Source organism: Trachymyrmex cornetzi, unplaced genomic scaffold, assembly GCF_001594075.2.
Source record: "Trachymyrmex cornetzi isolate Tcor2-1 unplaced genomic scaffold, Tcor1.1 scaffold4, whole genome shotgun sequence".
In the NCBI taxonomy this organism is placed as follows: Eukaryota; Metazoa; Arthropoda; class Insecta; order Hymenoptera; family Formicidae; genus Trachymyrmex; species Trachymyrmex cornetzi.
Window position 1 is genome coordinate 205,279 of NW_017298743.1, and position 16,784 is coordinate 222,062.

At 38.7% G+C, this 16,784-nt stretch overlaps 1 protein-coding gene across 1 annotated transcript in view; it reads left to right on the plus strand.

The window, feature by feature from the left end:
- Positions 1-16,784, plus strand: part of tio (zinc finger domain-containing protein tiptop) — a 161,145-nt gene that overhangs the window by 102,807 nt on the left and 41,554 nt on the right. The window contains 1 exon segment of the mRNA XM_018512253.1: positions 6,872-7,003. Within this exon segment, the coding sequence (XP_018367755.1) occupies positions 6,937-7,003 (67 nt within the window). The 5' untranslated portion in view covers positions 6,872-6,936.

The window sequence follows — 16,784 nt, forward strand, 5'->3', positions numbered from 1 at the left end:
AACTTCTCGCCACTCTTTCTTTCATTATTTTCAAGATCGCTTGACGCCCGATAACTTCGCGAAACGCGAGCGCTGATCGTTCCGCTATTTCGGGCCCATCCCTCGCCCTCCTGCTTTCATTTTCCATCTTTATTGGAGACGACTTGTGTTGCGATGCGTGTTTTGGATTTCTTTCGTTCTTATGCACAATAATTTGAAGTTTGAAGTTTCAAAAATAACGGAGATGTACTTCATATCGTGATTCAGCGAGCGACTAATGGAACTTAAGCATTAGCACTATAATATCACGAATATTTTTGTAATATATGTGTCTTTAAATTTTTAAAAATTATAGAGAAAGGTCACCGAAACTGATGCACCACTTTATTTTTAGATAATATTTAGATAATGTTATCAATAATATAGCCACTATTATTTAAATTACACAATTTGCAAAAAAATCATAAGAATTTTGTTTTTACATTTGTAGAATTCGTTTTTAGTTGATTTTATATAGTAACAAGCCACAAATGTATGAAGTATGAATTTTACTTCTTTAATTATCTAAATAGATTATATTGTTATCACAGCCAACTAATAAGTGTAATAATTAAAAAGTGTATATAATAATATGGCTCAATAAAAATAAATCAATACAGATAAAAAAGAAGAGCTACGAGCCAAAACAATAACTTTTAATATTCAATAAATGGAAGGAAGTTAAAATCTTAGACAATGAACCATCCTATAATAAAAGATTGATATCAGAAATGGTTTACATAAAAATGCAAAAGCAAGGTTTAAATAGACAAGTGGAAACTGAATTTTTACCTGAACCTTATCGTCAAATCATAAAATCACTTTCCTCCTCTTAATTAATTTCCTATTCCTTTGTTTCTTCCCTCTCTTGTTCCTATCTATTCTCTTCCTAACTTTATCCCCACCATTCTCATCTCACATACAGCTTTCTTTTCTCTTCTCCGTCATTTTATATCATAACGTCTTTGAACAACCAACCGTCTTGGAACTCTTCCGCATGTTGTCTATTTATATATATTTTATTGGCGATAATACAAATTTGACTGCGACTATTAATTGACACCATTGGAGCGAACAGTATGACTTGGATTAAGGTATATATTGTTTTAATTTGTGTGTTTATTTTTGTAATTCGATTGAAACCGTTTTATAATGGTATACATTATTATTATCTTTTGTATGTCAGTGATTGTTATAATTTAATTGCGACTATTTTATGACTATATACAGATTTTAGTTCTTTCCGTGATTTTATTAAATTATATTGTGTCCCATTAACAGATCTCAGTTTTTGATTAATATCTGCAACTTTACCAAATGACTACAATGTCGTATGACTCAATTACGTACCACTTTTGACGACAAATATTTATAAGAGGGATCGTCTAAGAGAAAGCAAATCATGTTAATATTTCTTACTTCTTTTATAATAATTTTACTTAGTTGTTAAAATGTTGTCACTTCAAAATTAAATTTATTTTTATTTGTACATTGACAATGACACGATCGTTGTCGAGACATATGTTTGTTTATTGAATATTAAAAGTTATTGTTTTGGCTCGTAGCCCTTCTATTTTATCTGTATTGTAATAATTAATTTCCAAAAAATAAGGGAATGTCTCTTTAGGAGACCTATGTCAATATCGATGATTTTCTTCTACATTATAAATTAAGAATGATTATTTATTTTCAATATGTCTTTGTTCGCAACTATTTTTGTAATTTCCAAAAAATTTTCTTCCTCTTCTACCGAGCTACGCACTCGCGAGTAAAAATGGGCATTCTTTTAGAGTCTTTTAGGGCCCGTAAGACTGTCGAAGATTTCGATGAGAGATTTCGATTAGCAACAACTGATTATCACCTCCTATTAAGGCACGCTCTCACTTTATTATCGTCATTAGGTGCGAAACTCTGAATTCACGTTCGGCCGGCGCGGTGCGGCGCCTCGCACGAGCTCTATGTAGAACCTCGGACCAGTTGTTCACGTCCCTCTTGGAGCGTCCGTTGTTCTTTTTCTACGACGATGGTGTGACGCGAACACGGCGCGACGTATCCCCAATGTTCTCAGAATTCACGTACGCGTCATAAATAGTGCTCTACTCGCACTCCGCCCGTCTTCCGGTCTTTCTCTTCTTCGGCTTCTCGCGCGGACCGACGTTTTCCAATATTCCAAACTGCACTGATTCCATCTGGGGTCCCTCCGAATCACCTCCGACGTCGCTGTTTTTCCCTCCTCTCCTCCTACGCCGCTTCGTCGAGTCTCATGTATCGATCGTCGCGTGTATATGAGTTCTTTTTACGCTTTCAAGCTGCCTTACGTTGCCGCGGGTCGCGAATATTACGCAGATGTGACGATAATAAGTAACGCGACGAGGCATTCCTGGATATACTGCGAGACACGACGCTAATATTCTCGATAAATCGCGATCTTTTATTAAACGATTCACAAGTCAACCTTCAATTTATCGTCATCGGGTCTGTAATAAAATACTCTTCGTGGCATCGATAGTCGATAGGCCATGGCATAATCGTAGATTATTCTCTGCGCTTTCGCCAATTTCTGCGCTTGCCAATTTCCGATATACTTTCGTACAAATAGCTTTACGCCGTCTTACGCCGCGATTTATCGGCGTAAAATAATATCTACTTGCAATAAACCATGCCGGTTTGCAGCCACTTTGAACAAGCACAGACCTAATTCTCGCGTCGACCTGCATATACGTTCGCGATGAATTATTCTTCCACGTTAGACGCCGTGACATCGGAGTCGGCGCTTTCGAGAAGATCCACTCGAGATATCCCTCCGTCATACGAATCCATACCGTTGAATGGAATTGGCGCCAAGCATTTTACGAGCGTGCGCGCGCAAGTCGGCATGGGACTCTGTTGTGCGTCGACCTTTACCTAACAACCCTCCCGCATCGTAGCCACCTCGCTTCCTCCTCGCTGCAACCACCGCGGCAGCCGCCCCCGTCGCCAACCCTGACCTGATTTATGAGATTCTGGAAGCGTCTACTCCACCGACGCGCGTATTCGGTCCGTCTCTCTCTCTCTCTCTCTCTCTCTCACTCTCCCCCTTTCTCTCGCCCCCTTCGTCTCTCTCGCCCTCGACCCTTCTTCCCCTTCTGCCCTCGTAACGTAGACAGCTGGCTAGTGTTTCCACGGGCGCATGTACACGGAGACGCTCTCTCGCACGTGGAGCGGAGCAAGTGGAATTCCCGTTGCGTTTCGTTCATTTCCGACTCTTTGTCTGCACGTTTCGCGAAAAGCTAAGACTTATTTCGTATTCGTGTCTTGCGATATGTATCGAGGACGCCGTCCTAATTAGTCGAGTGACAGGCTCTCGATTGCGCGTACCAGATATGGTTGCCTTGGCGTCTTATCAAATTGCGTTAGTCGAAACACATACCAGGCGCACATCGTTGCCTTTCAGCCGGAAACTGTGGCGCCGTCCTCTTCACTCTCGTTTGTTTACAAAGTCACCCTTTTGTCTACGTTTCAATAGTTGGAAAACTCGTCGTATTGATATGCGGGCGAAACCGCGGGATGATAATCGTAGGATTTTTTAAACGCTGCTGCACACAGTATTAACGTAATGCAATTTGCAAACTTTGGAAAACGCGCGACAGTCATTGTTCGACGTTTGACGAGACGGCGCACGTAATCCACTTCATATTCGTAAAAACATTCGCGTCTTCGCAGAGCGCAAACTTCGATCCGCTCGACGTTAGTTTTGACACAATTAAAGCGACGTCGGGTCCGAATGGACTTTTTATCCCAAGAGATTAAACTTGCTCTTTCGCCTTTGATGGCGTCCATTCATCGAACAAGGTGAAATTTCACGGCGACGAAAAATTCAATTTTTAAAACAATCCTCTCGCGCACACTGGCACGCTGACGTTTAGCAGGAATCTCTTCGTCAACAAGTAAATTTTCTTTACCCTGGGGAGAAAAAAAATTCGAGCGAGGGTTGGGTGTCACACAAAAGCCGAGTGATTTGTGACATTCGCCATTCTTTTGACCGTACGGCAAGGTTCGCCCTCTCTACATCTCCCTTTCCCCGCTCGCCCCTTCCCTTCTTCGCCGTCTTGCTCGTAGATATGGCCGAGTAATATACGAGCCCTGCATCTGTTCCCCGAGTGACGCAACGTCCCGCCATAGATCACACCCAGGCTTTTAGAGAGTGAAGGCTGTTAAGGAGAGCGCGAGAGAGAAAGAGAGAACGGTTGGAGAAAGGAGATAGGGCGAGACGCCGTGAGGAGAAAAGAAAGAGAGGGCGAGAGTGAGATTGAGGGAGGAAGAGGAAGGGAAAGAGTGACAGGGTGACGTACTGTTACTGTTAAACTCGCCTGCACGTAAAGAAGAGCATGAGCAGGAGGGCGGCTGCCTCTCCAGCGTGTCGTGGCACGAAGGGGCTGAGGGGGGTGAGGCAGAAGTGGTTGCTGGTAGAAGACCATGGAAGGTGGACGGAGACGTCGGTGTGTTGTAAAGGGACGTAGCAGGCTTGGATCGTGGATCAGGGAGACGAATGTAGTGTTCCTAAAAACGTGCACTTAGTTGAGAGTCATTAATGCGATCGTACTGGCGATTGTATTTTGAATTGATCGCTCTGGTGTGATGGAGAAAAATGTTAAAACGCTTCACCGATGTCCTATCTCGAAATATATGACGGAGTCGGCAAAATATCCAATTCAGTATTTAAGTCGATTCCGTTTTTTGCTAAGCACTTCCAAAATTTGATATGAGAGATATATTATTGTGAAAGGAGAAAGTAGAGAGGAATATAAATTTCTTAACGCGCGCTCGCGTTATCTAAACGTTCATCTAAAGATGTAGCTATAAAATTATTATCGTTACGTACATCTGAGGAATTTTATGTCCATTCTATATCTATTTTCGAAATAATCTTTACGTTTTCGGAATTTATACATTTACTCTTAATTTATAAATTACAATCATAGTCGTTATTTTCTTAACATCTGTCGAAATTTATAAACGAAGATATTTAAGACATATTTATAAAGAAGATATTTATAGAGAACAGCATACCTAATTTTAGTCAACAAAGACTATTTTTGTATACATTGTACCGAAGAAGTTGCTATGACAATTGCGCGAAATGATACCATCACTTCTTTCAAATGTCAAGATCAATCAAATAATCATCAAACTGGAAGATTGTGAACATCGTTGAAAGCAAAGTAGGAAACTTGCTTCGAATTACATAACGAGTGAATAATCCAAAGGGGGCAAGTAGCTCTATTCGCAGCTCGCCGTTCAAAGAATATTACAGTAAATCGGTACATACCGGTGGAGCGATATATTACCTGAATATGGGTTAAGAAATTTTCTTGGCTCGCGTGAAGGGTCGAGAATAGGTGTAGAGGGCGGCAAGGGTTTTCAGATGGAGGAGAAGAACGGAGGTGTGAGACAGGAGGAGGGATAAGAGGAAGGGGTAAAAAAGTGAAGCAGGGCGACAGCAGCACGATACAGTACGCCCCTGGCGCACCGACGTAGAAACCATTGAGGCGAGATATACGAGCGAGAGTTTGTTTGCGCTTATGGCCTACGTCTGGAAAAGGGAAGGTGGAAGGGGGAGACGGGGAACGGGGAGTTGGCGTTTTATCGGGGCACCCTTATGCCTATTATGCCTTCGCGCCTCGCTCCGTCACGCCGTGCAGAAACCCCGCGCTCACCTCCCCCGTCCCCGCTCCCTCTTTCTCTGGTCCCCGTTCGGCAACCCCCCGGTCGGCTGGGTGACGCGGTGTGCGAATTAAAACGCCTCATAAATATCTGAAACAAAGGCGGCCGCTTTCGAGGGCGTACGCCGGAAAGATATACGGCTGGTTACGATGGTCGGTACTGGGTGGTTAAGGGACGTGAGGGGAGGGGGAGGGGGTGAACTGCGACGTGGGACACGATCCTAGGTTTTGGCACCCTTCGTAAAAACCCGTCGAGTAGGGTGGACTCTCCACCTCCCGAGGAGAATCACAAGAGCATCGCGTCGATTGGGAAACTCGTCGTGAAAAAGCGTGGATTTTCTTAGAAGCTATCAACGTTTGCCGGGCGATATATCACCCATTCAATATCAGCTGTCTTAAAAGTTGCATGCTTTTTTCCGCGTTATGTATACTAGAAGTTAAACTATGAAGAATGGTGGTTATATTAATACTAAAGTATCAATAGTTTGTTAATAATAACGCAATCGCTGGAAAAATTGAATTTGAAAATTTTCAATTTAAAGCTTATAATTTCAACTTTATTTTAATACATTAATATGTAAAAATTATAACATATATATTACGATAATGTAATATATATTGAACAATTAAGAAAATATATGAGCTAAACTGCGACATGGGATAAATTTATTGACTATATTTCAAACTAACATAAGTTGACAGGAAATAATATTTTTACGATCAATAGTCTGAAATCAGGTACAGCAGTATTGAATACACAAGATTTATTGATTTTGTGTATTGTTTTGAACTATGTAAACCCGATTTTGACTGCGCAACATTTTAGCAAGCCAGAATACGTCTCGGGTAACACTGAAGAGATGATTGACTTATAGCCTAGGTTTTGACCTAAGGTTTTGTACTTTGCCCTTATATGGCGTCTATTTCTCCTCTTTTCTAGTTTTACATTGTGTCTACTACAAAAAAAGGTCGAAAAAATGTTTAGAAATGCGAATGACATCTTACCGTTAATGTTTGGTCATAAATAAAAAATTGATGCCTATCTTTGCCGCCAGAATCTGATTATCTGATTACCGAGACGTTGCGTGATCTCATTAAAAAAAGAACTTAAAGATACGAGATTTTGACTGTTCTATGTTGTTCTCTTTCAGGTAAGTAGTGGTCTCCGATCGTTTGAAAAGCGAGCGGCTCGGAGCCGCCGCACCGGACGAGAGATATGCGCAGCAAGCAGCAGCCCAGGCCTTCTTTCCGATGGCCGCAGCAACGCGGTGATAACCTTACCGGTAAATATCCATATGTAACATCTCACGCACGTAAGCACGCACGCACGCACGTATATTTTATTCTTTATTTTGCATCCTGCACTTCTCACGTTCCAACGAGATACTACTTCTCGCGTGCCGCATAGCGGTATACTGCTCGCTCAGAAAAGAAGTGAGATTGATCGGCGATTAACTGATACCGTATACTCATAATCACTTGGAGATATTAGTTTAAGCTCGTTGCTTGTTTTCGTAGAACACACGGTTTTTACACGATTTGTAGCATTGTTTTAAAATTAACTCGGATTTTTTTTTCTTCTGCCAGTTTTCTTTGATGCACTATAGTGCCTAAGTGAGACGTGCAAGTATCCAAATTATGTATTTTACTTCGAATATGTATGGACTTGATTAAATATCCACTTTTACGAAATACGTAAAAAATCATGATATATAAAGGCGGGATTCAGATATTCAATAATCTCGGAAACCATAGACGAGTTCGTGCAACGCTGGGAAACACGTTGCGACTCATTAAATGATTATCGTCGACAAACCGGTCTGATCTAGCCGTAAATCGGATATTTACGACGTTATAAGCGAATAACAGAGCAAAAGCGATCGGTAACGTGCGGTGAGGATCGATAAGCGCGACCAAGTGTTATAAACGACATTCTGGACGAACAGATATCGACTGAGGTTTGCTCATGTGTCCTTCGACCGGACTATCCTTCACGATTATGATGTTCTTAAGTAACATTCAATCTATCACCTTGAAAGTACTCAGTAAATCATGATTTCTGTCTCTTATTTTCCTCTCGAATTATGTCTCCGCATCGGAGCTCGGTATCGTTTCTTGGAAATGACATTTACTCACGCATTCCTGACCAACAAGTACGTGATTAATTAATATCGATTAACTTGAAAAAGATATAAAAATACAAGTATTGAGGATATACAGTGCGTATATACTCTCAAATTATTTACACGGCTTTCAACTCGGATTCGCATTGCACGAAACGACATCTCATCGACGGCCATTATATTCCGTTACGGATGCTATAAAAAGTAAATTTTATCACACGATTCACAAATTTACGATTTATTTGTCGATGCTGCTATATTAAGAGATAATGGTTTGCATCTTTCAGTCAATTCCGCTGGATGACATAAACACATAACACTTGCAATCGCGATCTCCTCGTCATCTTACACCACTTTGGCATACAGGTCTACGTTAAATGATTATAAAGTATTAGTAGGGTCTAAAAGGATACCGGTGCAGCTGCTATGTCGATCGTATGATAGATATCCGCTAACATATCCTACTGCTTTTTCTTTTTTGTATTAGTCTTGTGAGCTTATAACGGAAAATATTTCACTTTTTTCTCGTTCCTGTTCACAATATGGAAATAATTAACAAGATAAGATACACATAATGTAATAAGCGGGTTTTATCGTATAAATTATAAACATTGTTAAGTATTGTATCTTAAAAATCTGTTTGAGAAAAATAAAATAGAACTTTTCTGCGAAAACAAAATTAGACATAATAAAAATATAATAAATTAGCGTCTTAATAAATTAATAAAGAAATAGTGATGCACACATTAACATCGTTTCCATCGACTTGCATTGATTTATATATCAATAATAAATATCGATAATACAGTTTCTCTTTGTACGTACAATTTCTCTTGCATAGCTTTTTGTAATTTGCGTTTATTCATATACGATTTTATTGACAACTATGTATGATATGAGTATTGATCAATCAAATGAGAGTATAGCAAATCAAACAACGAACTCGAATTCGACGAGTACAGTTATGTGAACAAAGCAAACAGAGCAACTGGTTGGACTCTTTTCACTTGCAGATCCGATGAAACTCGTACGTACGTACGGGCGGTACTGCGCGAAAGTCGTTTGGCTTTGCAGTGCCAGAATTCCTGCAATGAGAAAGTAATTAGCGAGACAGGAGAAACTAATAAATCGAACGATAAATCGAAAGCGGTATTGTGTAACCCGTCTCCCAAAGGCAAAGACAATCCAAACTGAGCAACTGGTTGACTCGTCTCACTTGCAAATCCAACGTGACGCCGTAACTCATTACGTCGCTTGAATGCGTCTCGAAATGGAGCCGCAAAGCGATAACCGGACGAGTTTTCTCGATCTATCTGAAACGCGTAATCAGCTCCGATTTCTCGGATCGCAGACCTTGCCGGAAATCCGCGTGTTATTGTGAACTGGTTCACAGCGAACGTTAAGAACTTCGAAATTCTTTGTCCAATTAAATTACTGATTGGAAGAACGTTAAGATATTCGCATCGAATATTTAAAAAACAACGATAAAATATTAATGAGATTTAAATCTGTGCATGAAAAAAAAACAATCATGGTTGAATTACCAAACAAGATATGTTTGGTTAATCAAATTTTGATAGAAGTAAACAATTTCTGGTTATTATAATCAAATATTTTAGTACGCAAACAAAACATTTAGATATGATACCGATTAGATTTTGGTTAATGTATATGCAATAATAATATTCAATCTGGTATCTGATTATTATTTTATTATCAGGGAAAAAGAGCAAAATTAACGTGACAATATAATTAAAAATACATTATAGAATAAAAAAAAATTTTTGTTTTTTATATATTGTTTATTATTTTCAGAATTCATACAGTCAAATATATTTGATTACTATAATCAAAATATATGCAATCTTTATCTAGTTATTTTAACCAAAACCATAAATCGTTCATATTTCATCAAACAGTCTAATTATGATATACGTATTTAATTCAACCAATTTTTTTTAGTGTGTTAATTATACAAATTTTGATTATATTTATTTCTATACGTGTAGCATATTTTCGTGATAATTATATATCTAATGCTGGTAATAACATATTTTGTTTCTGCAGTTGTTAATATTTCTCAAGTTATTGTTGCTTGTGAAACATTTATATACTTAAGTAAGTATAATATAATGGTGAAGCAGAACGCCCCTGTTTGCTCTAAATCCATTACCGGGACGCTCTCTGCTTCGTGTCATTCTTCTATGTCGTCCAATTAATTACTTATAATACGATATTATGTGCAGGTAAATAAATCTCGCGTCTAAAATAAATTTATGTTGAAAGCTCGTATGATGAAATACGTCACAGGTTGTCCGCGTAAAAACTTTTTGTATTTTCTTAAAAAGAATTTTGGCGCCAGCTGAAGAGATAGGATTCGGTTGTTTTCGTTCTATTTATACGAGATACATATCTATAAGACATACCTATATCTCATTCGCAATAAAGCATTCGATGGTGCATACTTTTCGCTTTACGATCCAGTATGTTGTATTTGGTGTATTTGTTGCTGACTCTGCAGAAGTTCGATGTCTTTGGACGTCGCCAGATTCGAGGAGATTTAGTTGCAACAGTGTCTTCGGAAGTTGGTCGACTTCCTTTGCCGGATATAATCTCGACTAATGTACCTCGTAGTTGGACTCTTTGTAAATGCAGCTCACGAAGAAATTCTCCGCGGGCGAACTTCGTAAAGGGATTCTCTCCGCAGTCGCTTTTGAAAAGGATGCTCGCCGTAGATTTTCGCTTAACGAAAATATTGTTGTCTTTGGTTCATAATGTTGGTAGATATAACTAAAGAAATATTTATGTATCGTCGGAAATTCGCAGGTAATTAAGCATAAATCGTAACTTAATGGAATTTTCGTAGTATGGATCACATTAATTAAAATTCACAAATTCAAGAAACGATAATAATCGCACAGCTTCGCAGCACTTGTGTTATTGCGCAATACATTGACGGTGTATTTAATTCTTGAAATGAAATAAGTTCTTTATCCCTTCACAACATCTGCGCGAAATTATTTTTGTACGAATATATATATATGTTTTTTGAGAGTAACAACTTTTAACTTTCTCAAATTGCAACTCATAACATCATTCTTGCCGTAATGCGTTCTCGTTGTCTTTTTATTCGTGTTCTCGATTCGGTCTGATATTGTAATTATTTCGTGTCTGTTCTGAAACGCTTTTAAGGAACGCATCGAACACGACGTATTTAGAATAATAATAAGTATCTCGAAATATAAGTATTAATATGAAACGGGCGCCGAGGAATTTACGAGGCTTCCTTTGGATCACGCGGCGTCCCGGTGCGTACGTATTTAATGGTTAATAATTTCACGGAGACCCGTCATCGTAAAAGCGCGTCTCGCGGCAAGAAAATTAACGCGTTTTAATCAGCGAAATACATCAGGAGGTACTTGAAAAGAACACTCGTGCTCAGTCGTGCGGTTTACAGTCATGATACAACCATCGCTGGCGATGGCAATAAATTTCGCGTGAAACGCGCCATCATAGTAGCTTCGATAAAAGTTACAAGGACACGATCGGCCGGTTCGGTAACAATGCCGATCTCGTTTCGGGTATGTCATGACCCCGTCGCGCGTGTATCTTCGTCTGCGCCCGCGTTCTAGCGGTAACGATGCAGATGCACCTGCCCTGGCATCGTGTAGGCACGCTTTTGCGTAGGTACGTGCATGCAACGGCTCCGTGAAAATTAGCGGCGCAGGCCGGGATTTATTGCCGCGTGTGCTCTCGCCCGGCTCTCATCGCCTGGGAAAAAAAAAATATATATGACAGCCGTGTTCATCGCTCGATTATGGTACATTTACCGAGCGTGGAAATTCCTCTTTGCTCTATCGTACTGCGACCGATTGGAGTTATCAGTCATTAACTTGATACCGGAATACGAGCCTTTTTCCTGTAGCTTCTAATAGGAAAAAATGTGCGAACTTTTGCAGTATTTGGTGAAATTACTTAGGTATTATTCATAATTTTCCAACATTCATAATAGTTCGAATTAAATTTTCTTATAAAATAATTATAAAATTATACAAATAAATTTTGTGTAATAATAATTAACAATTATTTTACATGAATGAGTATATAAGCTAAAATAATTACAACTTTCTGAAATAAAAGTATCTTAAAATTTTATAAAAATTCTATTTTACCGGTTTGTCGCAAATTGGAATATTTAATATTAGGTTAGAAAACACAAATCTATGTATCAGATTTAATGTCAGACTTTTTATTTGGCGGTTAGAGGAAAACACAATTTTATTTTCTTGTTCGTATCACATTGAAGTAAAGATAAATTAATACGAAACCACAACTGAGGTTTTCTCGGGAAATCGCTGTCAATCCAATACGATAATTTATATTTCCGTTGATGCAAATCTTTCTACCTGACAGCTGCGGGCCCAACGTAAGCATATCCAAGTGGTGCAGCCGCGCTTTCACTTTACAGAAGGCCCATTAATTCTAATTTCGCGTCATTGATGGTGATTTTACTCCTCACCGTTTCATATTTTTCACGAATGCCAGTTTCAACCAGTCTACATTTTACCATCAGCTTATCATCAGCATATTAACGTTTTATCTCGATCAATAAATTCGCTATAAATTCGCTAAACACATATACAACTTTTTCGATGAAACTATAATTCCGTCTGCTACGAATCATAATGTTTAGTTGTGCATAATTCAAAGAATATTAAATGGATTTCCTGACCAACTGTGTTCATCACTCTAATCATACCATTTGACAATCATCATTAATTGTAACATAGGAATAATTTATTATATCCCTTTTATCTAACTTATCTGTAAAGACATTTCATTAGGAAGGAATAAAAAAAAAATAATTGGAAAAGGGGAAATATATATATATATATATTGTACGACAAGTTCGTAATAAGATCGAAAGCGGGAAAAAGTATGAGACCGCGTGCGTGCGTACGACAAACGGAAGACAACCTTGCCGTATCATCCTCGGCCGACGATCGTCTCGCTGGGCGATAACCCGCGGACGACGTGACAAGTGAAATTCTGTATCCACGAGAGCCGGTCGGCGGGGGATATCGGCGCACGTCTAAATGAACCGTTGTGCCTTCTGCTTTGATTTCAAAGAGGACCCCTAACAGCCGAGGAATATTCATTTAAATATCTGTCAATACTCGAGAGCGCTCGACGCTGCCCGCCGCCTACTCCGGGGATGGACTTATGTGCCCCGACGTGACTCTCCGTGTTTTCCGTGCGCGCGCGCGTTCTTCTCTGTGCACGTGCACAAGCGCACACGCGACGTCTGATCTCTGTCGCAGGTATCCTCTCGATCCACTTTTATACAAACTGACTGTCCTGGCACCCCTCGATTCAGTATCTACGTCACTCGACTTTCCCGCCAAGTTTTTACGTGTACAAGCGGGGCAAGCTTTCAATTGCATCCGCAAAGTACACGTTATTGACCGCGTAATAATACCTTGTAGGAAAGTAAAATGCGGTAATTTGTTGTGGGGAAGATCTATACGAAACAAATTTATAGTTTGCATGGACTGTTTAAGTAGGTGTATGACGTTATCGATTCATCTTTATACTTTTTAGTAATTTTTTATATAATTGAAGACTACAAATCTTGGAATGTAATAAATTAAAAATTGAAAGAAATTACAATTGCAAAAGTAATATATTTTTTAATTTATTGTAAATGGAATAGGTTGAGACAGATCAGTTGTCATGTAACTATATGTAATTACCATTTTGCTTTTTAAACTATAAATTACCGATTACTGTCGTAATTTAATAAATACTGTCACCTTTTTATCCGATTGTCTTTTTATTTCCAACGGTATATGTTCATAAGTCGTTATAGATAGGTATAAGTACCGATAAATATCATTTTGTACGTGAACTATTATTATCTTATAGTAGCGAGATATTCGATCAAGTATGTTATATACATAGATCATATTGCGTGCTTGAGCTTCATGTTTCGCTCCATATTTTACAATTCAAAACTATGAAATGTTGATGCATCATACTATGATGATTGAATCTTGATTCGGAGATATCCAGCATTAATCATTATTTTATATTTAAAAGTTTTCGATTTGTTTGTTTGAGAAGAGTTCCCATGTGTATTAACCTTAGAACGTTATCGATACGTAAATTTTACTTGCGAATGAGCATTGAATGATGATTAAGCTATGCCTTCAGTGATCATTAGAAAGTTCGATCTGCCATGTTAAAAGGTAAGACAACAAGAGACAAGCTTTTAAAAAACTCTATTTGTTACACTGAGAAAAAAATATAGTCAATTTTAATAAATATTTAGTTCAATAGTGCCAATTAAACATTTACTTACAGTAAATAATTATTTGTTTAGTAAAAAAAATGATTGTTAAATCAAATTAACATTTCTTGTATCAAATAAATATATCTTTATATTTAATAAATATTTAGTTGACAGTATTCAACTAAATATTTATTACAATTTACTACTTTTTTTTTCAGTGTAGCTACACACACAAGCGCATGTACATGGGCTAGTGCTTGTGTGTGTGTTACTGCGCCTCGCCACGATAAATAACTGAACTTATAATATATCAGTTTGGACTCCCTGGCTGTCAGTATTATATAATAACAGAGAGCGTGAGGAGTGATTTACATTTTTAAGCAGTTTTATTCGTTATTGTTTTATATTATTATGTTTTATTTAAATATTATGAGGAAACACATACAATTGAACTATATACTTCCACTTCGTATCAAGATTGAATTGATAGTGCACGTGGTAATTCTTTCTCTTTCCTTTTAAATTAAATTAATAATAGATTATTTATTTATAAGGGATCTGGATTATGAATACTTTTTTATTAAAAAGTGTGAAATTAACAACTTGTGTTACATTAATTAAGAATGACCTATTTCGTAAAATTTACGTATCAATAGCAATACTATATTATTCAATATTGATGGCATTCTAGGGTTAAATTTATTACCTACACGAAGTAACAATTATATATTCCCCGTTGATTAACACGTAACAATTGTTCGGCTGTAAAGTACACCGAACATCAATGGCATTCCGAGGCACGAAGAAATTGTCGGTTTAAATCTGTATGCGCGGACAAATAGATACTAAAACCGAGCGGAGAGGAAGGCAGGAGAGGAAGGAGGCGGCGAGGATGGGTGCGAAGTGACTGGGTGAAAAGGTGATTTCGCACGACAGGAAGCAGCTTCTTGGCGGGTAGGTGGGTGGACCAGGATGGTTAGCGTTCTGGTCCAGAGGGGAGGATGCAGAGAGGGGGGGAGGGGGCGGCCAGGAGCACTTTGCGTGCGTCATTTAAGAGAAGCTTAATGCCGCCGTAAAATGCGCTAACGGCCGGCTCTCGTCGCCCCGCCGTCTCCCAGGGGCGACCGTCGTTCTTCCGCTTCTGAACCCCGAAGCGGCGTGTTCGCGATCGCTTCTTTATCGCACTTTCAAACTGGTCGTCCTTATTCGACCGAATGGTGTAGCGAGGGAGAGTCTGCGACGATGCTCTCATTGAGGTGTAACGTTTATACTTCATTATTATATACTCTCGCCTGCGCAGGGTTTCGCTGGGATTGGCGAACGACGTTTATATAACGAGGAAACATATAATTTTACATGTTGCGCAATACGCGAATACGAAGGGAGTAAGTAAAAAGATATTTATACAATGTATATCGTGCCTTTCGTCCATAATTGAATGAGAGATAGCAAGTCAGCGTTATTTTCCATATATAGAATACAGATACTCGTACGATCATCGATCTATTATTAGACGTTCGCAATCGATCGACAACCTGTTCAATCACTTAGTAATAATATTTATTTAACCTTTGTAATATGTCTTTTGAGGCACGAAACAAGCTTATAAAGCGATTCATACGTCGTGCAATTCGCGTTCTTATGTATATACATAACAAAATTTTTACCGAAGTATATCCATGTACGTATTCAGATTTTTATTGCAATACTTAAAGTGCTGTTTTACATAATCATTATAATACGATTAACGATGATTGGTCGGCTGTCTCTCGTCGTAATTTGTGTGTACCCGTTTTCTTTCTATACAACTACCTTTCTCATTGGCTTTCTGTGTTTTATGGTGGCCATAAAATGTCGCATGAATTTTTATTATTATTACCGGCTAAGAGAACGACCCTCTTTTCGCGCGGCAACATTCGTTGTTTGCCGCGTGACATCTTCGATTATAACATAGAAAGTCGAATCTCGTTAGCTGTCGTTGATGATATAGCATGACTATATGTCAACATGGACGCATGCAAAAAAGATGTAATTTGCCGTGTTGATTATTATTCCAGAGTCGCATATATGCAGTTGTATTGCAATCTTTTTCTCATTGCTTAATCTTCTCAATTTCAATCGATCCGATTTCATTACTGACGCCTACTATTCGCGTTATAATTGCATCTTTTATTCTTGACATTACGTAGTTTTAATTCTGTCATATATGCCGTCTTCTTTTTCTGTTTCCAAGAATATATTAGTTTTTTTATGAAGCTTGTGTATCACAAGTTGTTTCTTAGAACCGGAGAGTACGATCTACATTAAAGATACTCAGGTATTTAGACTAAAGCGTAAAAAGGAAACTTTTGCGAAACACGCTAATGTCAAAAGTGAATCATACATGGAAATGATAGGTCTAACGATGCACCAAGGCAACGTCGACTGAGAGATAAAGCGGCATACGACGATACTGCACGATTTTGGAAGGAAAGGAGGAAACGGGGCCCTCTCCCGAGGGTGACATCCGCTGCGTAGCAACCCTCGTTACAGCTCCTAGCTCCGTTAGCCACCGAACATTTTAATTCAGCCGACCGACATCATTCCACCGCTCCGAATAATCAGCCCGAAATTCGTTGCAAACGCGGGGCAGGAGAATTGCCGCGAAGC